The sequence below is a fragment of the Zingiber officinale genome, chromosome 1B, assembly GCF_018446385.1.
Source record: "Zingiber officinale cultivar Zhangliang chromosome 1B, Zo_v1.1, whole genome shotgun sequence".
Lineage (NCBI taxonomy): Eukaryota > Viridiplantae > Streptophyta > Magnoliopsida > Zingiberales > Zingiberaceae > Zingiber > Zingiber officinale.
Window position 1 is genome coordinate 171,401,750 of NC_055986.1, and position 27,530 is coordinate 171,429,279.

Here is a 27,530-nt window from a genome sequence, read left to right on the forward strand (position 1 = left end):
AGGTAGAAAACCCTAGGGGATGGTAACCTTAGGTCCTAGAGGTGATAACCCCAGGTGGAGGAAAACCCTAAGGGGTGGTAACCTTAGGTCCTAGGGGGTGGTAACCCTAGGTGATGGAAAATCCTAGGGGGTGGTAATCCTAGGTGATGGAAAATCCTAGGGGGTGGTAATCCTAGGTCCTAGGGGGTGGTAACCCTAAGCAGAAAGTCCAGTCGGTCTGGAGGACCAGTTTGGAAACAGGCATGCTCTCCTGAGAGGAGTAGGTGAAAACACGTTCCCCGTTGAGGGAACAGTAGGCGTCGATTCGACCTAGAGTTTTCAGTCGAAAATTCGAAGTCAAAACGGGACAGTCCGGTGGCTGTCAGACTTTCACATTCGTATTATTATTATATACTAACTTTGTTTTGCAGGGTATTTTTGGGACTAACATATCTTGCAGGGACAAAGGAGCAAGCCTTGCCTCGGATGGACAGTACCCGAGGCGCCCCTCATGGAGCTTAGAGGCGCTCGCGTGCAAAGGTTGAGAAGTGCGCACAGCGAAGCTAGAGGCGCCCTCATGAAGAGTTGAGGCGCCTCGGACGGCATTGAAGGCGCCATCAAGGAGGTTGAAGGCGCCCTCAGGTGGGTAAGCTATGAAGGAGTCAAAGCTCATCTTCGCTGCAGAAATGGTGGAGTTGAGGGCGCCCTCAAGGAGGTTGAAGGTGCCCTCAATGGGCTTTATAAGGAGGTCTCGACCAGCACTTCAGAACAACACAACTCGACAACCTTTCATATCTAATAACCAATTTGCTAGTTCTAAGAAGAATAGTCATTCATATTTAATTCCAATCTCCTACCATAAGCCTGTGTAATAGAATGATATATGTGTTGGAAACGTTGGTGAGCACTCGCTCTGTCTATCTTATTTTCTTTTCATGCAACTACATTATTTATAAAAGGATAAAAGACTTCTGGACGACTCTTGGATTTCCTCATGTGACTCTTGGACTTCATGACTCTTGGACATTCTCAGACGACTCTTCGACTTTCTCAACGTAATTAATTTTTATTTTCAACACTCCCCCTTAAAATTGATTTTCTTCATGACTCCAAACATACTCCTCATCTTGCTGAAAACATCCACTCTAAGAGGCTTTTTAAAAATATCCGCAACTTGATCAGTAGATTTCACATATTCAAGTTTGATCTCCTTTTTCGTAATACTCTCTTGGATGAAATAATAGCGTGTATCGATGTGTTTACTTTGATCATGAAAAACAGGATTTCTCGCCAGAGCTTGAGCAGACTTATTATCAACAAAAATTGTGGTCGCTTCATTCTCCGACAAGCCTATCTCCTTCAACATTCTTCTTAGCCAGATTGCGTGACAAGCGCATGCCGTAATCGCGACATATTCAGCTTCACAGGAAGATAGCGCGATGATTGCCTGTTTCTTTGATCTCCACGAAATTGCATTAGACCCCATAAAAAACACAAATCCAGTTGTGCTTTTCCAATCATCTATATCTCCGACAAAATCACTGTCGCAATATCCAATAAGTTGGAATTCCTTGGACGACGAATAAAATAGTCCAAAATCAATAGTACCTTTCAAATATCTCAAAATCCTCTTTGCCACCTTCATGTGATTTATTGTTGGCACTTCCATGAATCGACTAATTATCCCCACGCTAAAAAGAATATCCGACCGAGTACATGTCAAATACCTTAGGCATCCCATAAGACTTTTGAACAGTGGGGGATCCACCTTTTCTCCCTTTTCGTCCTTGCTCAATTTAGCTCTAGCCTCCATAGGAGTAGCCACCGATTTGCTATTTGACATATTAAATTTATCCAGAACTTCCTTCACATATGCTTGTTGCCCAACAAAAATTCCATCATCCGATTGACGCACTTCTAATCCGAGGTAAAATGACATTAAGCCAATATCTGCCATCTCAAATTCTCGGGCCATATCATTCTTGAAATCTTCAAAGAGACTCGGATTATTTCCTAAAAAAATAAGATCGCCCGCGTAAAGGCAAACGAACAAACAATCTCCATTTTTATCCATCTTCACATAAAGCGCATACTCATGTGGACATCTTGCAAATCCTTTCTCTCGAAAATAGGCATCAATCCGACTATACCATACTTGAGGCACTTGCTTGAGACCGTACAACGCCCTCTTCAACTTCAATATCTTTCCTTCTTGTCCTTTCACCACATAGCCTTTTGGTTGCTCCACAAAAACATCCTCCTCAAGGAAACCGTTAAGAAATGCCGACTTCACGTCTAATTGAAATATTTTCCAATTTCTTTGTGCCGCAAATGAAACAAAAAATCTGATTGTTTCTAAATGAGCAACTAGGAGCAAATACCTCCTCATAGTCCACTCGTGTCGTTGTGCATACCCCTTGATGACTAATCTCGCTTTATATTTTTCCACGACACCTTTGGCATTCTTTTTCTCTTTGAATATCCACTTGACACCAATCGACTTTTGACCCACTGGAAGAGAAGTGAGTTCCCAGGTGTCGTTTCTTTCAATGGCTCGAATCTCCTCGTCCATGGCTTGTCTTCATTTCTCCTCCTTACTAGCTTCTTTAAAACTCAAAGGCGTTGTTTCGGCTAACAGACAGACATAGAGACATCATCGATTACCTCCATATTCCTGTAAAGATCTTGGATAGTTCTCATCCTTCGTGATCCTTCATTAGAGCTTTCACTTGATGAAGATGTACTAGAAGGTGTGTTCGGTGTTATCGTAGGAACTGCGGGCTGACATGTTTCTTCTCCTTGATTGTCCTCATTGAAGAATGGGAAGAATTTATCGATGGAATCTTCATGTACTTCCCAATTCCAAGAAGCATCTTCATCAAACTCCACATCACGACTCACAACAATCTTCCCGTTGATAGGATTGTAGAGCTTGTACCCCTTCGATTTTCCGTCATAGCCGATGAACACAAACTTCTCGCTTCTATCATCAAGTTTTGTTCTCTCTTGCTTCGGCACATGCTTGTAAGCAATACTCCCAAAAATCCTTAAGTGAGATACATCTGGCTTCTTTCCGCTCCAAGCTTCAATTGGTGTCTGGTCTTTCACGCTTTTGGTCGGACAACGATTGAGGAGATACACCGCACAAGCCACTGCTTCTGCCCAAAATTCCTTTGGCATCTTCTTATTTTTCTTGATGCTTCGCGCCATGTTGAGGATGGGCTGGTTCTTTCTTTCAGCCACTCCATTTTTTTGCGGTGATCTTGGAACTGTGAGGAAGTGCCTAATGTCATTTTCTTCACAAAAACAGTTAAAAACACTAGAAGTAAACTCTCCTCCTCTATCGGTTCTCAACGCTCGAATTATATAGCCACTCTCTCTCTCCACCAAAGCCTTAAAATTCGTGAAAGCATTAAAACTCTCAAAATTTTCTTTCAAGAAATAAACCCAAGTCTTCCGGCTAAAATCATCGATGAAAAGTAAGAAATAATTACTTTTACCATAAGATGACGGCTTGATCGGTCCACAAACATCGGCATGAATTAATTCAAGCGGCTTTGTCACTTTTGATGTTGCTTCCTTTGGAAAACTTCTTCTTGCGTGTTTGCCTAGAAAACACGCTTCACAAAGTTGATCCGGATGGTTGATCAAAGGCACACCCTTTACCATCTTCTTTTCGAATATCATTTTCAGGCCGTTGAAATTGAAATGTCCCATCCTCATGTGCCAACACCACGCTGGATCCTTTACAGACACTTGCAAGCAATTCGGCTCTCCGATTTGAATAGGAATCGAAACCATCCTATTCTTCGACATCGTCACCTTCGCAATTAGGTTAGTGCTCCCGTCTCGTAGCCAAAGATTACGATCATTCATTTGAATCTGGTAGCCCCTCTCCATGAGTTGCCCCAAACCCAAAATATTGTTCTTTAATCTAGGGACATAATACACATCGGAAATAAACCTGTGAGTACCATCCTTCAACCGAATCAAAATGGTACCTTTGCCTTGAATCTGGATTTTCGAAGCATCACCAAACGTGACATTCCCAGTTGCCTTTTCCTCAAGTTCAACAAATTTCGACTTGTTGCCACACATGTGGTTACTCGCACCGTTGTCCAGATACCATTCGCTTCCTCCTCCAACAGATTCTTGGTTGAGTGCTAACAACAACGTTGACTCTTCCACTTCTTTCTCCTCGACCAAATTAACTTAATTTTTCTTTTGCATCCTCGGCGTACCAGCAGTTACAGGCATAGTGACCCATTTTGTGACAATTGTAGCACTCAACACGTGACTTGTATCCGTCACTTCCTCGTCCTCGTCCTCTTTCTCTTCCTCTACCACGACCTCTTGGATTTCCTCGTGGCTTTTCATCGTTCACTCTCTCATCTTCTTGATTTCTGCCATGACCTCGACTACCACCATGAGAATAACCACGACCTTGACCGCGACCGTGGCCTCATAAAACTGCACTTCCCCTTTCGGCAAACAAATGCTTGACTAGTAAGACTTGCTCCGATGTCTCTTTCTTGTGCTTGTTCATTCGCTCCTCGTGCACCCGTAGCGATCCATTTAATTCGTCAATGGACATATTCTCCAAATCTCTATTCTCCTCGATTGCAACCACAACATGATCAAATCTCTTATGTAGAGAACATAAAATTTTCTCGATCACGCGAACGCCTTCTATACTTTCACCGTTTCTCTTCATCTGGTTGATGATGGAGAAGACCCGCGTGAAATAGACTAAAATAGACTCCGACGCTTCCTGACGAAGAGCTTCGAATTCTCCCCGTAAAATCTGAAGCCGCACCTTCTTTACCCTATCAACTCCTTTGTGAGAATTTTCGAGAATTCCCCATGCCTCCTTTGAAGTTTAGGCATTTGCTACTTTCTCAAAAACCGCATTGTCCAAACACTGGTGGATGATAGATAGAGCATGCTGGTCCTTCTTTTGTTTTTCTCGAACTTTTGAATCGGGATCAACTCCGCATCCTCGTCAGGTTCGACAAACCCATCACTGACAATTTCCCATGCACCTTGGGAACAGAGTATCGCCTTTACTCGAATAGACTGACTATCATAGTTGTCCTTCGTAAGACGCAGATACTGGAAGCTTAAAGACATCCTCGGGTATGATATCAGTTTGTTGGAAATATTGGTGAGCACTCGCTCTGTCTATCTTATTTTCTTTTCATACAACTACACTATTTATAGAAGGATAAAAGATTTCTGGGTGATTCTTGGATTTCCTCATGCGACTCTTGGACTTCCTGGCTCTTGGACATTCTTAGATGACTCTTCGACTTTCTCAACGTAATCAATTTTTATTTTCAACAATATATATACTCTCCCGCACTTGTTCTGAATTTCTCTGGTTGAATTGGACCACAAGCTTTTCAATTCAGTCGGATCTTCATTTTTTGTTCGGATTTGATTGGGTTTGCTTTGGACTTTGTTTTTGATGCCAATGACATGCATGCTTAAACATAAGGTTTAAGCTGACAGAAAATTAAAGTAATTACCAAGCTGCTAACTAGTATTAATTAGCTTCAGATATGATTTACTTACACCAAAAAAACTTACGTGCTTAAGCATGAGTTTAAGATAGAGTGCAAGCCACTCTAATTCATACTAATTCCAGATGATATATAGACAAATAACCAAGCTGTTAATTAATTCTGATTTATTTTTTCACGGAGAAGAAAAAACATCAATGGAGTGTTGACTGCTAGCTATTGAAGTTGCTTCTCCATCCTTGTTAATTTCAGTATAAAATTTCTACTCGAAGCTTTTCCAGAGGCTATATATACGGTACCTCTCAAAAGTACCTGCATGGTGTGCATGTTCCACTGTCTGTTTGCAACTCTATATGTAATTTATATCTATATTTAAAAAAGATATAAACCCATTTTTCCTGAAAGAAACTGTACACTACTGTGGAGCGATGGACCACTATCCACTTACATTTCGATCATACAGAACCATGAATGCATGTTATATATATAATTCAGACAATCATGATGGCCAATTTGCTATATATGTACGTATACGAGCTAGCCAGCAATGCAATGTTATTTAACACCACCAACTTGAATTCATTCCTATGTACTTGTTTTTGAGACCAGTATTAATTAAACAACTAATTAATTATGATCATTAAATACAATTCAAACATCCCATATTCCCATGCCTGGGTAAGAATCATTAATCAGCGAGCGTAAAGCTAAGATACAAAGTATATATTCCAAAGAAAAAGGGAACAAATTAAAGAAGCATGCATACATGCATGAATGATTAAAAAAATGAAATCCAGTGGATGGAAAGAGAGATCCAATCAATCAAGCAATTGGCACTAAATCCTAGTTGAGGCAAAAGATGAGGGGTTAATAAAAAAGGAAATACGAGGATCACAATCAACTGGCACTAAATTTTAAAGTTTATTTGCTTTCCTACAAGGTTCAACTTAAGCAAAATATCTGTTCTCATCCTTGTTTTATTAATAACAATTAAACCATCTTTGGTGTTTAGATGATCGATATCTGATAATCAAGACATAAATCAAAAGGTCCTCCATTCATGGACCCCCAAACAAACAAACAAACAAACAAACAAAAGAGAAAAAAAAGCAAAAACTGAATCAAAGAGATGGATATTCCATGTGCTTTGTGGGGGGTTAAACCTGTATAATCTTCATCACTTTATGGTGTAGCCATGAATCCCCTCTCACATCTTTTGTGAGTCCTGTAACTGCTTTGTCATTCTGAGTCTTAATTCCTCTAATTTTCTGATCAGCCTTCAACAACAATATAATTATATCCCTAGGCTCGTATTAGAAAAAGAACACTGTGCACTTGAGAGCACAGTCTTTTCTTGACACGAGAGAAAGATGAATAATTGGAAAGTACTCATGACACACCTTGAATTCGGAACATAGATGAAAATTTTCAGATAGGCTGCAGAGCTGCTGCAGGCAGTTTCAAAAAATCTCACTTTGCGAGATTAATTATGTCATGGCAAAAATCACAATGGTATCCATATTTATCATTATCATTAAAGACGCATCTTTTTGCCAAAAAAAAAAATATATATATCAAAAATAAAACAAAACTGGAATGAATCTTATTTATGGCTATCTACCTAGCCACTATGTTTTTCTTTAACGAGTTTGCTAGGGTGGGCACCAGGGGCGGAAACAAGGGGTTGGCTGGCATTTAACTTTAGACATAAAAATTTTAAGAGCAAAATTTAAAAACTAAAGTGATTTTTTTATTTGAAAATTTCAAACTGAAATGAAACAAAATATTTTTATCTTAAATAGAATAAAAAATCTCAGATCAATTGTAATTTAATTAGTTCAATTTAAACTGATAATTTTATAAAAATGTCTACTAAAAATAGTGAATTTTATTGTTTATATAGGAGAACAAAGCTGTAAAATAATAGTAAAATGTCAGCTAAATATGCTCTATATTATAAGCAATAATAAACTTGTTAAAGTAGCAATAAAATCTGCCCCTTTGAGAAATAAGATGAAGCACAAACAAAAACCTCATTCCAAAGTTGGCCATATTTCATACTTATTGGATATTTATCGATTTGTTTGGTTTTACAATTCCTTCATCTGCAAATGAAAATGATAGTTTTGTCTATTTTACCAACTGAAATCAAATCAGTAAATTAGTAAACTGTTTTTTTTAGTTCGTATGACCTTGCGGTTTCAGGTAAAATTAGAATGCCCATCCCTACGATTTTGCACCAATTCCTTTGTAGCTCAATTGCTCCCTGGTGCAAAGCCAACTGGTTGAAGCCTTCTTTTCCTTAAGGTACTATTTGGTTCCTAATCCTCTCTTTCTCAAGGTAAATCCTCTTCATCGTGAAGTCTTTGATATCTCCAACACTGGCAACTCCTTTGAGTGTGTTACCATGAATTTGTAATCAAAATGAACATATATTTTAAAAATAACAAAAACCTTTTTTTAGATGAGAATAAAAAAATGAAGAGGCTAATATAAATTATATATGTTTTTTTGTTCTTATGATATTAATTACTACCCTTCCAATATAATGTAAATGTTGACTTAATTTCCGGCCGGTAGTATAATGAACTTAGTGCCACCTATGACCAGTACTCTATCCAGCGCAGCACGTCCTAATTAATAAAGTTTGGTGGGTTTATTCTCTTCAGCTCTCTTCGCTATCTGCGCCTCTTTTTCTTTCTTGTACGCAGCTGGAAGCTTTGTTCTTAAGATAAGAACAGAATAGTGACTATATACCACCACACCACTATATGGCCCCTTTTCATTCCCACCATTGCTGAAAGAAAACAAACAAAGAAGATCTCCTTCCTTGGTATTTTTGTTAGAAACGATGTCAAATTCCAACTCCATCTCTGAAGAAGCTAGTGTTTCCTCGGAGACAAGAGCTCAAGACCACTTCAGTTTGAACTCTTTGCTTACTTCCATATCACCTCACCAACAGCCACTACCCAAGACCAAGAAGAAGAGAAACCAAGCAGGGCATCCAGGTTCAGGCCTTGACATATATTATACTGTTCTTAGTCTTCTGATCAATTTTTTTTTTTAATTTTATTTTTTGTTCTAATTAAAGACCCAGAAGCTGAAGTTGTGGCTTTGTCACCTAATACGCTGATGGCCACCAATAGGTTCGTTTGTGAGATATGTAGCAAGGGCTTCCAAAGGGATCAGAACCTGCAGCTGCATAGGAGAGGGCACAACTTACCATGGAAGCTGAGGCAGAGAAGCAACAAAGAAGGAGCTACAAGGAAGAGGGTGTACGTTTGCCCAGAGCCATCTTGTGTGCATCACCATCCTTCCAGGGCTCTTGGAGATCTGACAGGGATCAAGAAACACTTCTCTAGGAAGCATGGAGAGAAGAAGTGGAAATGTGACAAGTGCTCTAAGAGATACGCTGTGCACTCTGATTGGAAAGCTCATGTTAAGACCTGCGGAACAAGGGAGTATAGATGTGACTGCGGCACCCTTTTCTCCAGGTTTGTGATTTATTTATTAATTATGTATGTTTCACAACTCTCAGTTTTTTTTCATCACCACATATCATCATTCTAATCCTCTCTCAACCTCGCCTTCCTTCTTTCTCCTGCAAAATTAATCTAACATCGTACGTTATCCCAATCAGTTTTAAGGCAAGAACTACGATCTATATATACTGCATGTTTTCTAAGAATAATGAATTTTTCTAGCTATCGCTACCTGTAAGGAAAGATAGAAAAATTAACCCACAGGATCTAATAAAATAAAGCTATAAAGAAGGCAAAAAATCCGGTTTATTATTACTGTTAACACAATAAATCATAGTTCTTATGTTTTAAGAGAATTATTCCTGTGCTAAATCTTCTTCTTATCTGAGTCATATATAATGCACACAAGGAAACTACACTCGTGATTTCTTCAAACTAAGATCAACATGCACATTTGCAGACCTGCACTTATCATCCACTATACTGGATCTTGTCATATAGATAGGAGATAGCACTAGCGGAGGTCTTATTGCTGCATGTTTCAGTGTTAGAGAGAGGCAATGCATGGCTTTGGCTGACAACCATACGCAGTATGATAGTCATTTTCCTACCACGTGTTTACTTGCATAAATCTTTTTGATTTCACTGGTAAAGTTTCTGTAAGGCTGATAAACAATCAAATTATGATTTCTGAATGGTCAGCTGCTCGATATTCGATGCCCATGACTCAACAAGGTGAAATGCGTGACTCTTTTGTGATATAATTTATATATAAGAATATCTCCAAAATTATGAAACTATTTGAGTACATGTCAGTTCATGATGGCATCCATAGATAGTAATTTAAAAATACATTTTACACCCTCTGTACGTTAACAACTGAGAGAGAGAATTAGCAACTTTGGCATCGTGGATTAGCCATGAGATTTTGTTCTCGCATCTGTCCATGATTTTTACAAATTAATGAAAGGAAAATGATGAGGAAACCTAGCTAGCTGTACACGTATTATATGAATTTCGAATTTTTCCGTATATTTTTTAGTAAACCTAGCTAAAAACAAGCTAGCTAGGCTAATCAAGTACTCATAAATCATAATTGGTCTAAAAAGGTGAAAAATCAACATAACTATAATAAATTACGATAAAATCTATTACAGAAATATTAGCAAATCTAGATATTGCCAATATATATAACTGATAAGCTAGCTTATATCTATCCGGGAAAATCTTATCATATATAACTCCACTAATACACCCAATAGATAAAACTGTATATTGTGTTGCAACTCCATAATAATATATAGCTCTGCATATATCTTTAAATCTTGTAGATGATAGACACTCATTATATACTAATTTCCTATCTATGTATCTGTATACTCTTCTCTTCTCTATGATTTTTCAACTGAACTGCTAAAGACAGATCAGCGCATACAATCACAAAGGAGAAAAATAATATCTCAGTAGTCAATATCCTGTTTCCTTGCCATGCATAATTATTTGCTTATAGATTCAAGAAATTATATCAACATCTGTCTTGATTATGCAAATTGTAGAATAAAACAAACAACCAAGCTAGTGATTAATGAATTAACATGCAAATATAATATACAGTTCACGGTGATAACCATGCATGGTGTTTAACTGTTTATTCTAACTTCATTTATTTGGCGCATGCAGAAAGGATAGCTTCATCACCCACAGAGCATTCTGTGACGCCTTGGCAGAAGAAAGTGCACGAGTGATGGCCGGGGGCGGCGCCACCAGTGCATTCCCACCATTGCATCAGCCTCTCTTCCTCCCCTCATCGTCCTCACCCTGGGACCCCTTTGCCTCTGCTAACGCTAATTTGATTCTTAACCCTAGCCCTGACGACTGCAATATTAATCTAGGAGACATTGAGCTGGTAAAAAAGCCTGAAGACAACTTTTCTTCTCTCCTTCACCACCTTCCTACCAACCCTACTACTTCACCTCATCTCTCAGCCACTGCGCTGCTCCAGAGGGCCTCAGCTATGGGCCCTATGAGCATCACGAACGCCTTAAGTGGCCTAGGTTATACTAGTGCAACTGCTGGAAATACTATCGCCGTCAATTCTGAGTCCGGCGTCCAAGACCTTATGATGTGGCAGGAGGCCGGCGACTGCTGGACTAGGGACTTCCTCGGCGTAGCAGCCGGAGGGGATGGGGGCGATGAGCTACTTCTGGATCTGGTGACTGCCTCTCCATGCGCCCCTGTTGGTCACCCAAACAAGCAGATCGCCGAGTTCCCTCCGGTCAGTGGAACGTGGAACTGAGACAGCACGCAAACTGCTCGAGTTTAGTTCACTTTGAATTTTAATTACTATCATGCGGCAGCTAGCTAGTATTTATTAATTGTCCTTACAAATGTTGCTGCCTTGCCCCTACTGTTAAGCTCTTTATCTCACTATCATCATGAATGCGTAACGTTGGCATCGACCAAACTTATATCATATACACTCTTCGTTAATTAATTAGGTCTTCAAACAAATAGAATTAAGAGTATTCTTGTAGATGTTTACCTGAATTCAAGCGACTGAGTGTGCACTGAAGCCAGTTAATTTGAAATTTCAACTTATTACACATCCCGGCTACATAGTTGTTAGCTTGAATTATCTTATATTATTGGCAACAAATATAATCTGGAGTATCCCACAAACAGTACTACTGAACCACATAATTGCAAACATGAAGGTAAAAGCTTGCTCAGGAGTCAAGAAACCGAACGGCTTTTGCTCAAAAAGTAAGAAAGGTGGAGTTTAATATGTTTGAAATTCATTATTTATGATTTGAAAGAGCCAGGTGGCAAGGAGGGCCAAAGGACTCTTGAATCGTCCAATCGGTTGGTAGCATGAAAAATAGTGGCAAATGCCTAAGAGAAAAGATGTAAGAGTACCAGAAGAAAAGCGGACAGAAAATGTCAACGCGTGAGTAAAAAGATGTTCACGGATGCATACCTCGGCCAACTGAATCCTCCGGTCTTTTTGATCACTCTACTTTATCGGTTTGAGCTCTCATTGGGATTGGAGGAGACCAACCAAGACAGCTTTCTAGCTGGAGAAAATGTGCACCATTATAATCATTAATCAGGATGTTTTTGTGTGCAAAATAACAATTAATAAATAAAAAAGGGAAGATGGAAATCAAGATTAACTAAGCAGAAACATCGCTTTGGCGATTCAAATATTTTCAACACTTGAGCTACGACGCCAGTTTGTCGGCTCTTATATTTCAGACGTTTCAGGAATGTTGGCACTGCAGGAATGACCAGATATTTTAGACCGGGATACATCGAAGAATAAACTTGACCATCGCAACTGCATGCTAAGATTATTCCTCCTTTTCAAACATGTATATTGTGCGTCATCAAGTTGCACGAAATAGTAGACTCTTTGTGAAAAGGAAATTGCAAGCCACCCTTTAATCAATCTTGGTTATGTGATCATTCAGCAGCAAATTAAGGCCCCATATCATCCACATAGGTTTAATCTTCATTGCTTCCTCACATATGAAATGAGCAAAATTTTAAAGATCTTTAACTAGGATAAAATTTACATCTTCGGCCATGTTTGAAAACATAGCAGGTTGATTGAATTAGAACATGACCATATTGGTGGTTCTATTAACTTCTTTTATGAAAACAAAGAAAAATAATATCTTTTTTATGTAACACTGAAGAATATGCATGGAGACCAGTCTAGCTAGCTAGGGATTGTGTATTTGCATGAGTAGAGCTATCCCTTACAAACTTTTCAAAAGATTTTTTGGGAAGGAAAACAGATGCATGTGAGTTGCCGGTTAAGAGTACAATACATGCCATTTTGCCTACTAAAAAAGCCTGCTCTGGTCATCCTTTTCTTTATTCCTTTGCTTTTTCACAAGTAGACAAACAAAAAAGGCTCTCTTGCCAGTCCCTTCTCTCCCTTGGGCTTCCAACTCTGGAATCTCCCCATCTTCCATGGCCTAATTATTAGTCCCCTTGTTCTTCTCATTGCTTTGGATCATCCCCATCCCCAGGCACATCTACTTTTCTCTTTTTCTCCTTTTTTTTTCAAAAAGCTAACGATCCAAAGACTAGCCACTCCAATCTTGTTGACTTGACACTGTTACGAAAACATCGTACTGCTATCGCATCGCACCAAGGGAACGACACAGGTGACTCCTGGTGAATTAAGACAATAGTCTAAGAGATGGATAGCATTCATTGTTCTCAATGAGTAAGATTAGCCTAAAAATTCAGAGCTCAGTGATTCGTCGGTGCCTCCAAAATCGTTTAAAGAAGGTATCATATCATCATTGATGGAATCTGAAACTAATGCCTCGTACTACATAATGGAAGTGGTCCAAAGCTCACAATTTTCCACTAAACAAAGGTGCTCGTTTTGAGATCCGAGTAAAACAATGGACAGCTTGGGAGATGATCGATGAAAAAGGATGGAGTGGGAGCCAACGCCCACTAAGGATCGTTCTCTGGATTCTAAAGTTCTTAGCAACAACAGAGTCCCACCAATGCAATTTATCAAATTGAAATCAATGGTCTAATTAAGTGAATTCTATTTCGCGGTATTAAATCAAATGCAGTCTGTGAGACCATCCATCATGGAATCATCGTGATTGAGTGTAGGGTTTGTGGGGCACGAAAGCATTGTGGCAAAAAAAGAACGGTGAAATCACTAATTATAGAGAATGACCAACTAAACTAGATTAGTTCAGATGAGAGCGAGATCAATCTACCTGCATTGATCACCTGATCCGATCGATGGATTCCGCATTGTGCAAGGGGATGAAGAAGGAAGAACTTCTGCCGCCGGCCGCTGGTCGCCGTTTTCCGCTTCTGCTGAACTCTATCCACACAAGGAACTGATTACGGTTCATCGTTTTGTTGGGTTGGATCACGCTTATAAGCCCAAAAAACTCTAAACTCTAATGGGCTTGCGCATTTAAACAATGGGCCATTGTGGGTTATAATTATCATTTTAGATTGTCAAAATTTATTAATTATGTATGTATTTCATAAAAATAAATAAATAAAAAATGATATCTCCTCTTTGTTTTTCCCCCTTTGAATGAGTATATGATATGATGAATCACCCATGAGCTAGCATGCACATGCAAGAAAAAAATGAAATGGAGTTGTTATATGAAAATAATCTTCGAGATGCATAAGATTCATAGACTTCTTGAGAACACAATAGAGCTGCAATGGAAAGATTAGGAGATCAAGTTCATACGAAAAGTAAATCAACTTAATTCTTTTTTAAATTTACATATGAATCCTTAAAATTAATCAAGACATGCATGTTGATTTTCATATGTAAAAAAATGGTGTCTATGCATATTCAAAAGTTGACTTATAGAATATTTATCTCTAATTTGATTTTAACTTTCGATCATTTAGTCGTTTTGTAAAGTGCTTTACCACTTCAATACATTAGTGAAGGTAAATGGGTAAATAGTATCTAATTGTATTTTCATGGGAGAAGGAGCGTCTTCTTGTTAGTGCATAAGATGATGTGATAATTAAGATATAAGATATTATCATATGAAATCTCGAGATATATTTATGAGTAAGTGAACAAGTTTGGGTATCCACACAAATACTCACAAGTAGAAAATATATATATATAAATGTTATTTTATTTGAAATATTTAAATTATTATTGTATACTAATAATTGTTGTGTTGTTAAAATTATATATTATATAGTATGATGAGTCTTAATCTTTAATTTCATTAAATATGTTTAAATTATATTATGTCTATTGCCCCAACTGCTAATTAAAATATTGCATGCCTATCCTATGATAAATTATATAAATATAATCCTTGGGCTATGGTGCAGCATCTAAGTATCCATGATTTAATCTCTATAAATTTACAAGAATTTTTCTTTCAAATAAGATACACAATTAAAGGATGTTAGGTTTTTCGACCGTCCATTGTGAGTACTTCCCGATTTATCTTGATGGCTAATAAAAAATTTTTATAGGGTCAGATCGATCACCTTCGAACTAATTAATGAGACTAACGAAATTTATCATTATATAAATATAAAATGATTTCCTAATCTAAGTTTTTGAGATAAATAACTAATCAAATGATTCCAACAGGGTATTATAGTAGTAGATATGAGATTTAGATTAATCAATTGAGTCAACTCTCATACTTTACTATAGGTTATAAGTACTTATCCAGATAAAGTTAGTTAACTAGATAAGGATTTGTAGTCAACTAAATAAAAAAAATGATTTTACTTAAAAAAACATACCCACAAATTTCAATATTATTATTTTGATAATTATTTCATTTCCACCCTCCCCTCTTTTTTACTCTGCCATTTAATTTCATTTTAATCATTGTTTAACAATCAAATATCATTGTAATACACTTAAATGCCCCTCCTAAAATATTTATTAAATATCTGCCCTAAAAATACTATATCAAGCTATAGAATATTTTGGAAGACACTTCATGTACGTATTCGGTATTCGTAACGTTCAAAGTATTATTCTCAATTATATATAATGACTTTGTTATTTTTTAAAATTAGAGATTTATACATGCAAGATCCAAAATCAAAATTTGAAATGGTAAATAGTTATGATGCGCATGCAATTTCGACTGCCCTTAATATTAGCAAGCATTAACGTACTCATCCTCCCAATTCAGGTACAAATCTTGGCTCACTAACCTTTACTTAAGTAAATTAGGCTCGATCAACCAAATCACCTCCCAAACTTAATCTGTCTATCATCATAATTCGTAAGCAAAATCTGACTAGATCGAGTTAGAAACTTGTTAAACAAGTAACTTAATTAGTTTGACTTGGTTTCAGGCACGAGGAGGTGGGAGCAAGTCAAACTAATGGAGCAGGTAGGATAAGATTTCACGGCCTTTTCTTTAGTTAGTTTGCTCTTCCAAATTGCCTGTCCTCTGAATGATTCAATCAATTTTCTTCCAAATTGGATTATAAAATTCATAATCAATTGTATTTGTTGGGTATAAATGCATGCATGTCTTCTTCATTGACCTCGTGCTGCGTTGACAAAGGATCCGGATACCGTCCCCTACCCATGATTTACAGCTACTGCATGCTGAACAAAGACTTCAGATGACCAAGGTAGTCTCGATCGGTTAAGTAATCCTCATCAGATTGCTTGTGCTCAGGAGTTGTTGTTTCTTTTTCCTCCTCCGTGTTGGTCGGGATGAATTGACGAGAGCGCTGGGTAATTATGCTTAGGAGCTGAATGTTTGCAAATAATCAGCAAAACGACGAGCTAGATCACAATCCAAATCTCGGCAATATTTGCATGCCACCAACTTCATCAACTGCACATTTAATGAAACGGCTAGGCTATCAACGTCCAGAGGCCAGAAATTCCGTTCTGGGAAATTCCGTTATTCTCTTGCTCTTCTTATTCTCACCGGCAGTAAACGCAACTTCCGCCACGCCACGAACGCAAGTAAACTAATACGAAAAGACCAAGCTTCCGCTTCCAAGCTAAGCCTGCCTTTCTCGTTACGCCACTAGACAAAGCTTACGGATCCGGTCCAAGCACCGTCGGACAATATCACGTTTAGTGGATCGTCAGGCTTACGTGCGACGCGGCTGTAGGAATTGCAAGTTGCAATGTGGACTCACGGCGTAGGAGACTTCTTGCACGTCCCCTCCTCCGAGCATAGCTGATTCCTGTCCCAGCGTCGACTTAGGTCACGAGTTAAGATACGATAGTTCAATATATCATGGTGTGACCATGATAATATGTCGGATTGGGATATCAGATTCTTTATCTTCCGTACTCATATCCATTGGATATAAAATTTCCAATGAATATATCCATATCTATTAAAAGATCAAATATCTTTTATAATTATAATTTTTTTTTTATTTTTATCCAATTATTATCATTTAATAAAAATATATTAAAATTAACATCCTATTAAAAAATATATATATAATTTTAAAAAATAGATTAAATCTATATACCCTCCTTTTAATATCAATAAAAATAGTAAATTGATTTTTAAAAAAAAAATTTATATATATATATATTATTTAATTAGATATTCAAATTGAGTATCGAATATTGATAGTTCTTTCATATCCTCTTCTATTCTGGTTTGATATTTAATATCAGGTTCGGATGAAATTAGCATGTGTGATCCGATTGGCCGTCGTGAAAGGGTTTGGGTCGGGACTCGAGTCGTGTCGCGTCGCGACTGGGAGTTTCCGCGTTGCCACATGGCGGCGCATCGTATCCTACGTGGCGCCTCGGTGGACGGCGATTATGGAACACCCTCAAATTTAGCGAGGGGAGAGAGGAGGAAGAATAGAATAGGGCCGGGGGGAGCGCAAAAGCTAGAGAAGGAGAGAAGACGAAGACGAAATCGATCGATCCACAGATCGCTATTCGCGAGAGAGAGAGGAGAAAGCTCTCCCATTTTGGACACGGCGTTCCTGCATCCCTGCGTCCAAATGACCTCATTCCTCAAAAGAAGCCGCCCCACCCAATCCTTGTCCTCCTAAAGATCCAGAGCTATTCACCTGATTCCCATCGATTCCGCCAAGGAAGTGGATAGATCCTGCTGGCCCAACTGAAGCCTTGTTCTCCGCGCTCCGCCTGTTCTTCTTTCCCACGCTCACGCTGCGGTTGGATCCGTTGAGGCCGTGGCCGGAAGGGTTGGTCTGGATCTAGCTGGGATTGGATCTAGGGTCTCGTTCGGCGGAGGAAGGAGGGACGCGGGTGGTCCGTGCGTCGGATGAGGACCGCCCTTGTTCCAGTCGTCGAGGAAAACAATGAAATGGTCCTCATTACTTAAAGATCTCAGGGAGAAGGTCGGGCTCTCTGGGTCGCAGCCGCAAGCGCAGTCCGCCTACCCATCGCCTTCTTTCTCCCCTGCTGTCGAATATGGTGGAGCTGGCACCACTGAGTCCGCCCCCGCGTCTGTGTATGGATCGCCCGTGTCGTCCCCTGCAAGGTATGATACCAACGTTTCGTCTCCGATTAGTAAGTTATTTCCTTTTTTGTAGTTCCTGTGTAATGTTATCGAATCGGATAATATTGCTGAAGAAAAAATTCGCTGTCAAAGATGTTACTTTTATTTCTTAGTAATAGCTCGAGTCTCTGGAATTAGTCATCGCCATGTAAGACTGCAAACCTTTTTTGGGGAATAATAGCTAGTTAATTTAGTGCAACATTTTTAAAAAAAGGGGGAAAAAAAAGAGTAGGTTGTTTCTCTTACAATTTCCTATTCATTTCGACGAGTTCGTAAGTCAAGATCTACTAGGTCAAATTAACATACAATTTTGCTTGATGCGTGGACATACTATCTCGAGTTTAACACCCACTGTAACTTTTACTAGGAATTTCTATGTCTAGTTGCAAATAGAAATTGTGATTCATTTTAAGATTGCTATTCATGTAATCTTAGAGAATTTTGACAGGGTAAACCTAATTTTATTTCACTAGATGGATACTTGGTTGTTCTTTTGTTTCTAACTTAGCTTGCTTGTGCATTGATAATTTTTGGTTAGCTTATATGGTGTAACGCTGCAGAGATTGGAAGAGATGAACGTCAAAAATATTCCTGTTGAGGAGGGCAATAAAAGATTTGATGTAGTTGACAAGGGTGATGTTGTGATTTTGCCGGCTTTTGGAGCTGCTATTGATGAGATGTTTACCTTGAGTGAAAAACAGGTCCAAATAGTTGATACTACTTGCCCATGGGTTTCAAAGGTATTTGTTTCCCCCTTTTCTATCAGAGTAGAGAATAAGGTCTTGGATTTCCCTTGAATATCTTTTTCATAAATAATGTGTTAATTTCCACTAAAGGTCTGGAACTCTGTTGAGAAGCACAAGAAGGGTGATTACACTTCAATCATACATGGTAAATATTCACATGAAGAGACTATTGCAACAGCCTCATTTGCAGGAAGATATATTGTCGTAAAGAACATGACTGAGGTAACGATTTGTTAATTAATAATCATTTTATTGTGAATCATATTTACAAATAAACGTTTTTTACTATCATTTTCTGTTAAAAAAACAGGCAATGTATGTATGTGATTACATTCTTGGTGGGGAATTAGATGGGTCTAGCTCTACAAGAGAAGCATTTCTTGAGGTATATTGATTATTTTCTTCCATAATATTTGCACAAAAGAAAATAAGATTTAACAATGTGTCCATGTGTTGCAGAAATTCAAAAACGCTATTTCTGCGGGATTTGATCCAGATGTTGACTTAGCTAAAGTTGGCATTGCAAATCAAACCACGATGCTCAAGGGTGAAACAGAGGAGATAGGTAAGTTTAATGTTTGCAATGCTTACTGTTTCTATCCAATTCTAAATATAGTGTTCAAGTAAACACTGAAATTTCAGGTAAATTGGTCGAGAAGACCATGATGCGCAAACACGGTGTAGAGAATGCTAATGATCATTTTGTCAGCTTCAACACCATATGTGATGCTACCCAGGTAGGCTTACTGATTATTCTTTTTCCTTTTTCGTTTTTCTAATTGGAATATTCAATTCAAAATTTAAACTGCTAAGGTATTGTTTTTCTCCTTTACATTTTGTTAAATCCATGCAATTCACTCATTCCCACTTGTTCATAACCTTTTAAACCTCATTTATCATACCATCTACTTACTCTTTAGATTTGCAAATTAGAGCACTGTAATTTCTGTGGAAGTGAATTTTATAGTCCCTTTTGTATTAATCTATTCAATTGCTGGTTTAGTTTCCCCATATCACATTCTCTTGCACTACTTCAGGAAAGGCAAGATGCTATGTTCAAGCTGGTGGAAGAGAAACTCGATCTTATTCTGGTCGTTGGTGGGTGGAACTCCAGTAATACTTCACATCTCCAAGAGATCGCAGAGCTCAAGGGAATCCCGTCCTACTGGATTGACAATGAACAGAGAATTGGACCAGGAAACAAGATCACCTATAAGTTAAATGTATGTTGTACACGCGCAGTTTGTATAATTATTTATATTGCGAACTTGATGGTTTTAATTATCATCTTATCTGTTTGTACAAACAGCATGGAGAGCTGGTCGATAAAGAAAATTGGCTTCCTGCTGGACCAATCACTATTGGTGTCACCTCAGGGGCTTCTACTCCTGACAAGGTATATATATTAATTCAAGAGTTGAAAAATCCCTTGGTTAAAGTATCAAGTCGCGGGATCTCCTTCATCTTATTAACAATTTCCACATGGCTTATGCAGGTCGTGGAGGAAGCATTGGGCAAGGTCTTTGACATTAAAAGCCAAGAAGCTCTGCAAGCGGCATAAATTGAGAGGACTTGAGCAGTGTTTTGAGCTGAAGTATCACTATCGCTTAACTTGTACGGTACTAGAAATGGGATTGCATAAGAGTACTCCCTTATCGACAGGAAATGCTGCAGTCCAAAATCTATCCTGCCATTATTATTTTATTTTGTTTTGTTTTTGTGTTGTGACATTAATTTATGTATGCTCGTCTGGTTGAGCCCAGCGAGTTCTCTCACCCAATCCATTTTACTCGTCTATTCAAACAAAAAGGTCTGATAAAGTTATGATATTGTTTTGCGGTTTAATTATCCGGATTCCAGCAGCATCCTTGTTATGATATTATCATTTTAACAGTAAAAAAAAAATAAAGTGTGTTATATTTAAAATAAAGAGATATTGCATTAAATACATTTAAAAAAAAAAACATTATGATAATTTGAATTATGCTAGCTTAATTATAACTGGTGAAACCTAAGAGCCACATATAAGTATAACAACAATTATGTTACTCATTGACTATATATAACAACAATGAAATAAATAATTTTATTTTATTTTATTTTTTTCAACTCTCCATTTAGGACGGTAAACAAGCTGAGTTGAGCTTTGAGGTGTTTAAACTTGTTTGATAAGATAGTCGAGATTAAAATAAACCAAACTTTTAAAATAAGTGTTCAAGTTTGGCTTGGTTTATTTTTTATGAGCTTGAGCTTGGTTCGTTTAGATGTTATCAAACTTTCAATTCAAGCTTGGTTCATTTAGATGTTATCAAGCTCTGAATTCAAGATTGTTTGATTGTTTAAAATTTTTAGTTATTTGATTGGTTATTGAACTTGATAATTTAAATTTATTTATTTTATTTTATTATTTATTTATCATATTGAAAAAAGTTTTATCAATGAATATGGTTCATGAACATTGCTCATGAACGTTGTTCACGTACATTAACGAGCTGAACACATGTGTTTAAGCTTGTTTATTTAGCTTAACGAGCTGTTCAAACTTGTTTGTTTAATTAATCTTATGTATATTGAACGAACATAAACAAGTTCTTATCAAGTCGAACACCAAACTTATTCACGAACGCTTGATTCATTTACAATCTATCTCCATTTGCTTAACGTTAGCAGTATAAGATAACACACGATGGAGAGCTTCTCGATTTTTTAAATTATTTTGTAAGAGCCATAAAATATTATTTAAATTAAATAATTATTTTAGATTTAAAAATAATGAAAATATTGATTTATTTTTTAAAAAAACAACAAGAGAGCGAGAGACAACGTACAGGATTCTTTTGTCTGATTATTCCGGCCCAGAAACCTGCTTGTTCGAGTTATTATACGGAGAGCAGCCTGGACGGTGTCTGAACGAGAACGGAGAAAGATGCAAAGCCAGCGAACAACACAAAACAAAGGCCGAGATCTCCAAACCCCATAACCCTACCTTAAACCCATGATCACAACTAGATTCTTCCCTCATTCGCGTTTCTTCCTCCCCTCGCACCTGCCCACTCTCTGCCGGCTCATCCACTCCGGCGCTGCCCACCCCCGCATCACCAGATCTGAGCTCGTCGACCGGATATGCCGCATCCTCACCCTCGAGCGCTTCCACGCCATTCCCAAGCTTCCCTTCCGCTTCTCCGACGATCTCCTCGACGCCGTCCTCGTCAGGCTGCGACTCGACGCCGACGCCTGCCTGGGCTTCTTCCGGATCGCACTGAGGCAGCAGTACTTCAGGCCCAACGCGGAATCTTATTGCAGAATTGTCCACATTTTGTCTCGAGCACGCATGTTCGACGATGCGAGAGGGTTGTTGAGGGAATTGGTGGCGATGATGAGCTCGGCTAGCCCGGAGCCGTCTGTCTCTTTTGTTTTTGATCGGATGGTTAAGGTGTACAAGGAGTTCACTTTCTCTCCTACGGTGTTTGACATGCTCCTGAAGGCTTATGCTGAGGGTGGATTGCGAAAGGAGGCTCTTTTTGTGTTTGATAATATGGGGAAATGCGGATGTCAGCCTAGTTTGAAGTCCTGCAACAGCCTTTTGAGTAGTTTGGTTAAAGGAGGGGATATTAACGCGGCAATTCTAGTTTATGAACAGATGTGCAAAGCTGGGATATTACCTGATGTTTTCACAACGTCTATAATAGTTAATGCCTATTGTAAGGGTGGAAATCTAGAGAAAGCCTTGAGCTTTGTGGCAGAGATGGAAAGGAAGGGGTTTGATGTTAATATTGTGACTTTCCATTCTCTGATCAATGGGTACTGTAGTTTGGGCCAGACAGAAGCAGCACTCAAGGTGTTCGACATGATGACTAAAAGAGGGATTTTGCCAAATGTTGTCTCTTTTACTTTGTTGATTAAGGGTTACTGCAAAGAAGGCAAGGTTAAGGAAGCCGAGAAAGCCCTTGTTGACATGAAACAGCTCCATGGTTTGAGTCCTGACGAAGTTGCTTATGGTGTGCTAATTAACATTCATTGCCAAATGGGGGGAATGGATGATGCAATGAGAATCCGGGATAAAATGTTGAGTGAAGGGATGAAGGAAAACATATTTATTTGTAATGCAATGATCAATGGGTATTGCAAGTCCGGAAGAATTGAGGAAGCAGAGATTTTGCTTTTCGATATGGAGAAGGGTCATCTAAAACCAGACTCCTACAGTTACAATTCTCTATTAGATGGGTATTGCAAGAAGGGTCTTATGAGAGATGCTTTTGGAATATGTGACAGGATGATAAGGAATGGAGTCGAAGTTACAGTTATAACTTATAATGCACTATTTAAAGGCTTTTGTCTGTCAGGTGCAATAGATCATGCCCTGAACTTGTGGTTTTTGATGCTGAAAAGAGCTGTTGCTCCAAATGAGATTAGCTGTTCCACATTGTTGGATGGGTTCTTCAAATCAAGGAATTATGAACAAGCCTTGAAATTTTGGAATGAGATACTAGCTAGGGGATTCACAAAGAACCAAATAACATTCAATACAGTGATAAATGGTTTTTGTAAAGCAGGGAAAATATCTGAGGCGGTGAATATTATGGAAAAGATGAAGGCCTGGGGATGTCCTCCTGATAGCATTACTTACAGGACAGTGATTGACGGTTATTGTAAACTTGGTGATGTGGAGCAAGCTCTTAAGTTATGGAATGAGATGGAACCTTCTGGGTTTTCTCCTTCAATCGAAATGTTCAATTCTCTTATTTCTGGGCACTTCATAGCTAACGGTTCTGATAGGATTGATGGCCTTCTAACTAATATGCACAAGAGTGGACTGACTCCCAACATAGTTACTTATGGAATTCTGATTGCTGGATGGTGCAGAGAAGGAATGTTGGATAGGGCTTTTGATATATATTTTGAAATGGTTGGTAAAGGCTTAACTCCAAATACATACATATGCACTGCCCTTGTTAGTGGTCTTTATAGACAGGGTAAGATTGACGAGGCAAATGCTATAATGGCAAAAATTGTGGATGCTAGCATGCTTCCAAAGTATGAAAATTCTGATAAGTACCTTAAGTGTGTTACGAATAATATCTACCATCACGAAATCACAAATCTGCTCGCTCAGTCTAAAAATGAGAATCTCCTGCCTAACAACATTATCTATAATGTTATTATTTGCGGTCTTTGCAAATCTGGAAGGATTTTGGATGCAAAACAATTTTTTGCAGACTTGTTGCAGAGGGGTTTTGTTCCAGACAATTTTACTTACAGTAATCTTATTCATGGCTATTCAGCAGCTGGCAATATAGATCAGGCTTTTCAATTAAGGGATGAAATGATTAAAAAGGGCCTCTTTCCCAATATTATAACATACAATTCTCTCATCAATGGTCTCTGCATATCTGGAAATTTAGATAGAGCTGTCAATCTATTCAACAAGCTGCAGTCAAAAGGTTTAGCACCGAATGTTATTACATTCAACACATTGATTGATGGATTCTGCAGAGTTGGCAATCTAACAGAAGCATTCAAGCTGAAATATAAGATGATAGAGGCAGGAATTTATCCCAATGTTGTTACGTATTCTACACTAATTAATGGCCTTTGTTGCCAAGGGGAAATGGAAGCATCCATCAAACTCCTGGATCAAATGATTAGTAGTGGCGTGGATCCTAATTATGTTACGTATAGCACGTTGATCCACGGTTATATCAAATCTGGAGAAATGCATGAGATACCAAAACTATACGAAGAAATGCATATACGTGGGCTTTTGCCAGTGTCTAATTTCAGAGGAAACATGAGTCCAACACCTGTAACTATAAAAACAAGGCAGATAAATAGTGCTGAACAATTAGATGTATCAATACATTCTGAAGGGTAGCTTCTTTGTTGGAAATTCTGCTCTAGATTGTTGATCTTTCATATTGCAACTCTTAAAGGCACTAAAACAATCCTTATCCTGCTTCATGCTGATTCGAAAGTCCAGATTACAATTTCAACAGGAACAATTTAGTAATTCTCCATAAAATTCACAATTATTTCATATTCTTCAAACATACTGATTTCATTCCATGAATTTATTAGGGTAAGGTACACAATCATTATCAGTTTTATCCTGGTATCTTCTCCAAAGTCATTCACATTAGCTCACTTTACCTTTGTGGTTCAGGAGATCCACATTGACTTTGTGAAGATGCACATGCAACCACATTATGCTGGGTATTCTTGTTCTGAAACCATGAGGTACTTTACTGAGATTATCTTTACGTCATCATGGATTCATTTTATTCTTGTGCTATCTAGCATGGTACTCTAATTCTGTTTTATTATAGATTTATTTATTGGTAAAAATAATGCTGTGGATGACACCACCTGTGCATTTGTGGTTTAGGGGGAAAATTGATTCAATGTATTTGAATTTCATTATAAAAAAATTGACCAATTCTGTTGTTTTCTTTGTGGATCTTCCTTTAGAGGCTAGTGTAGTTTTCATCTTCACACACACAAAAATAGAGCAGACAGTTCAAGGTAAAACACATAAGAAAATAAACAGAAAAAAAAGGAGTTTGCTTTATCTAGTCAAACAACCTATCATGCTGAAATGTTCAATTAAAAGGTGCATTTTTTTATGCGCTTCACCTTCCCTCCCAGGTTAGTGGCCCACTTAGCTGCAGGAGGTGACAATAATGGGTGGCACTTCTTCTCAAGGCAGGGACTGGTCCAGGAGGGCCTGGTCTATAAGCATGACAAAGGAACAAGTAACATTTGTTAACTAAGTCATGTCCGAGTCTTTTTATTCATTCAAGTAGTGAAATTTTATTTTCATATTGTGGAAGTATGCTTGTATTTGTTGATTAATTCCAACAGTTTGTATTTATAATTTTGTGAAATGTGTCATTCCATCATGGATCAGTTTTTTGAGATCAAGTAGGCAATTCTCGAGATGAAGTTTATTCTCTAACTAAGTTGGTAGGAGTTATTATAGGCATTGTCATATTCAAATAAGAGAGAGAGAGAGAGAGAGAGAGAAGTTATTGATGCTCTATATAAATTAGTAAGCATGTCATTATAACAAAATAATTATCAATCTCCTATTAAAACTGCCTTACACAAAACGACAAGTTTCTCTCTCAACAAATTTGTGCACCCATTCGTTAGAGGAGATTGTGGTATCTCCTCCCAAAGGATGCTGTTAGTTGTTCATCTTGGTCATCTGATCTTGTGATTGTAACATGCACACTACAATTATCACCATTCATTAACCCTCTAACATGCTGTTGACATGATCATGACATGTACATGACACTTATCACCATCCTCTAACCCTAACAGTCTATTGATTCAATTCTTGTCGTCTCTTCTCCTTTCTTGCCCTCCCTTTTGACAAATTTACCATTCTGTTAGATGGCAATCTGAGGTACTTCTTTCTGCTAATATCATCTCCTTATCTTTGTTCCAGATTAGGCATCCTAACACATGACCAGCAAACACCTGGTTCCTTGTAAATCTGAAGAGCATGATTTGGTTGAAGCGAACATTTATAATTGGTAGAAAGGATATGTGATAGCCACCTGCAAGTTATCAATTAAGGATTATCATCATGTTTTATGAAGAATGTAACAGCTGGTTTCTCGTGAATCTGAAAGAGGCATGATTTAGATTTTAGATTGATGAAAAGGTTTATAGTTAATAGAAATGGTCAGCAATATGACACCTGCAAGTTATGATGTAATGCTGATATGCATAGATTATCAGAATTTCTAATCATAACATAACAGTTGGACAAACAACTCATTGTGCTGGCGCTTCTTTTTTGAAACTACAGATACATTGATAAACATTGGAGAAACTACTACATCCTGTGGCTGGACCCTCCTCAGATATCTTAATTCTTCGAAGTCAGGTATGAGTCTCTTTACTGAGACAATATATTCCTTTTTCCGTTGGTAGTTCAAACTGAACAGTTAGGTGTTTTTATTCTTTGGAGAGTTCCTATTCTTTGGTTAATTGTGGGAATTTGTTTTCAGTTTTGCCATTATTTTTTGCACAAATGTCCCAACATGGCATGTTGGATGATGTGGATATGGAGAAATGAAACTCTTCAATAAGGAGTTCTTCAGCCATGCCAACCAGGGATCAGAGTCGCCATGTCAGCACGGAATCCACAAGTTCCTTCTTGCAAGAATGCAAATTTGCTTCTCAAGTAGATGAACATAATCAAGGTCCAGGAGTTATCAGGAACCACTCAGGAAGATCCATGGAAGGTTTCGTCCATGGCATTAACCCAACCCTCTTTTGAATCAGCCTAGAAAGCAGGGATTGAGAAACTGTGGCTGGAGTTAGATTGCAGCAATGCATGTGAAATAATCTAGCTACCATTTCTGTCCACCGAACCTGAAGATAATCGGAGAATTCGCGTAAACGGATTGGCGAACCTCCTTCGGTTTCAGTAATTGTGGCTGCAATAGACTGTACAAATCCTTGTGGATTCCTTATCGATGCTAAAATTGTTATAGACAGATACTTCAGTGTTACACTTATTCCAGCAAAGTGTTATGCGCAGCGAACAATTTAGAGGTTCACTCGAGTTGCAGATCAATTGTAATTTCGTATAAGGCTTCTACTCCTGTTTCGTTGATTCAAATTTTGTTATATAAAAAAAGAGGTATTTCTGGTATTGTTATCAAGTATTAGATATTGTAAGTTTATTTGATCATGTTCATTTTTCCAATAAGGACAATGTCATTGTGGAAATAACAAAAAAGATTTTTAAAAAGGAAAGTTCATAGAAGA

At 38.0% G+C, this 27,530-nt stretch overlaps 4 protein-coding genes across 13 annotated transcripts; 3 read left to right on the plus strand and 1 right to left on the minus strand.

The window, feature by feature from the left end:
• Positions 1 to 4,441: 4,441 nt before the first annotated feature.
• LOC122045240 lies at positions 4,442 to 5,109 on the minus strand. Its single transcript, XM_042605380.1, has 2 exons — positions 4,900 to 5,109; positions 4,442 to 4,849 (listed from the first exon to the last, which is right to left on the minus strand). The coding sequence occupies exons 1-2, from the start codon at positions 5,107 to 5,109 to the stop codon at positions 4,442 to 4,444; spliced, it is 618 nt and encodes a 205-aa protein (XP_042461314.1).
• A 3,065-nt stretch (positions 5,110 to 8,174) lies between these two features.
• LOC121992414 (protein indeterminate-domain 7-like) lies at positions 8,175 to 11,477 on the plus strand. The gene is made up of 3 exons (XM_042546757.1): positions 8,175 to 8,509; positions 8,593 to 8,995; positions 10,664 to 11,477. Exons 1-3 carry the CDS (start codon positions 8,353 to 8,355, stop codon positions 11,277 to 11,279), a joined length of 1,176 nt encoding a protein of 391 aa, XP_042402691.1. The 5' UTR covers positions 8,175 to 8,352; the 3' UTR covers positions 11,280 to 11,477.
• A 7,053-nt stretch (positions 11,478 to 18,530) lies between these two features.
• LOC121992415 (4-hydroxy-3-methylbut-2-enyl diphosphate reductase, chloroplastic-like) lies at positions 18,531 to 20,591 on the plus strand. The gene is made up of 8 exons (XM_042546771.1): positions 18,531 to 18,740; positions 18,837 to 18,968; positions 19,057 to 19,131; positions 19,206 to 19,311; positions 19,389 to 19,483; positions 19,784 to 19,969; positions 20,056 to 20,142; positions 20,242 to 20,591. Exons 1-8 carry the CDS (start codon positions 18,573 to 18,575, stop codon positions 20,305 to 20,307), a joined length of 915 nt encoding a protein of 304 aa, XP_042402705.1. The 5' UTR covers positions 18,531 to 18,572; the 3' UTR covers positions 20,308 to 20,591.
• A 1,047-nt stretch (positions 20,592 to 21,638) lies between these two features.
• LOC121992422 (putative pentatricopeptide repeat-containing protein At1g19290) lies at positions 21,639 to 27,414 on the plus strand. Of its 10 annotated transcripts, none has more exons than XM_042546810.1 (5): positions 21,639 to 24,822; positions 24,907 to 24,980; positions 25,389 to 25,518; positions 26,563 to 26,640; positions 26,765 to 27,414. In XM_042546810.1, the coding sequence occupies exon 1, from the start codon at positions 21,742 to 21,744 to the stop codon at positions 24,616 to 24,618; it is 2,877 nt and encodes a 958-aa protein (XP_042402744.1). In that variant the 5' UTR covers positions 21,639 to 21,741; the 3' UTR covers positions 24,619 to 24,822; positions 24,907 to 24,980; positions 25,389 to 25,518; positions 26,563 to 26,640; positions 26,765 to 27,414. The 10 variants fall into 10 exon arrangements, with proteins under 10 accessions (XP_042402744.1, XP_042402739.1, XP_042402733.1 ...); XM_042546805.1 differs by having other exon boundaries at positions 25,389 to 25,513; XM_042546799.1 differs by having other exon boundaries at positions 25,389 to 25,495; positions 26,197 to 26,640.
• The last annotated feature ends 116 nt before the right edge of the window (positions 27,415 to 27,530 follow it).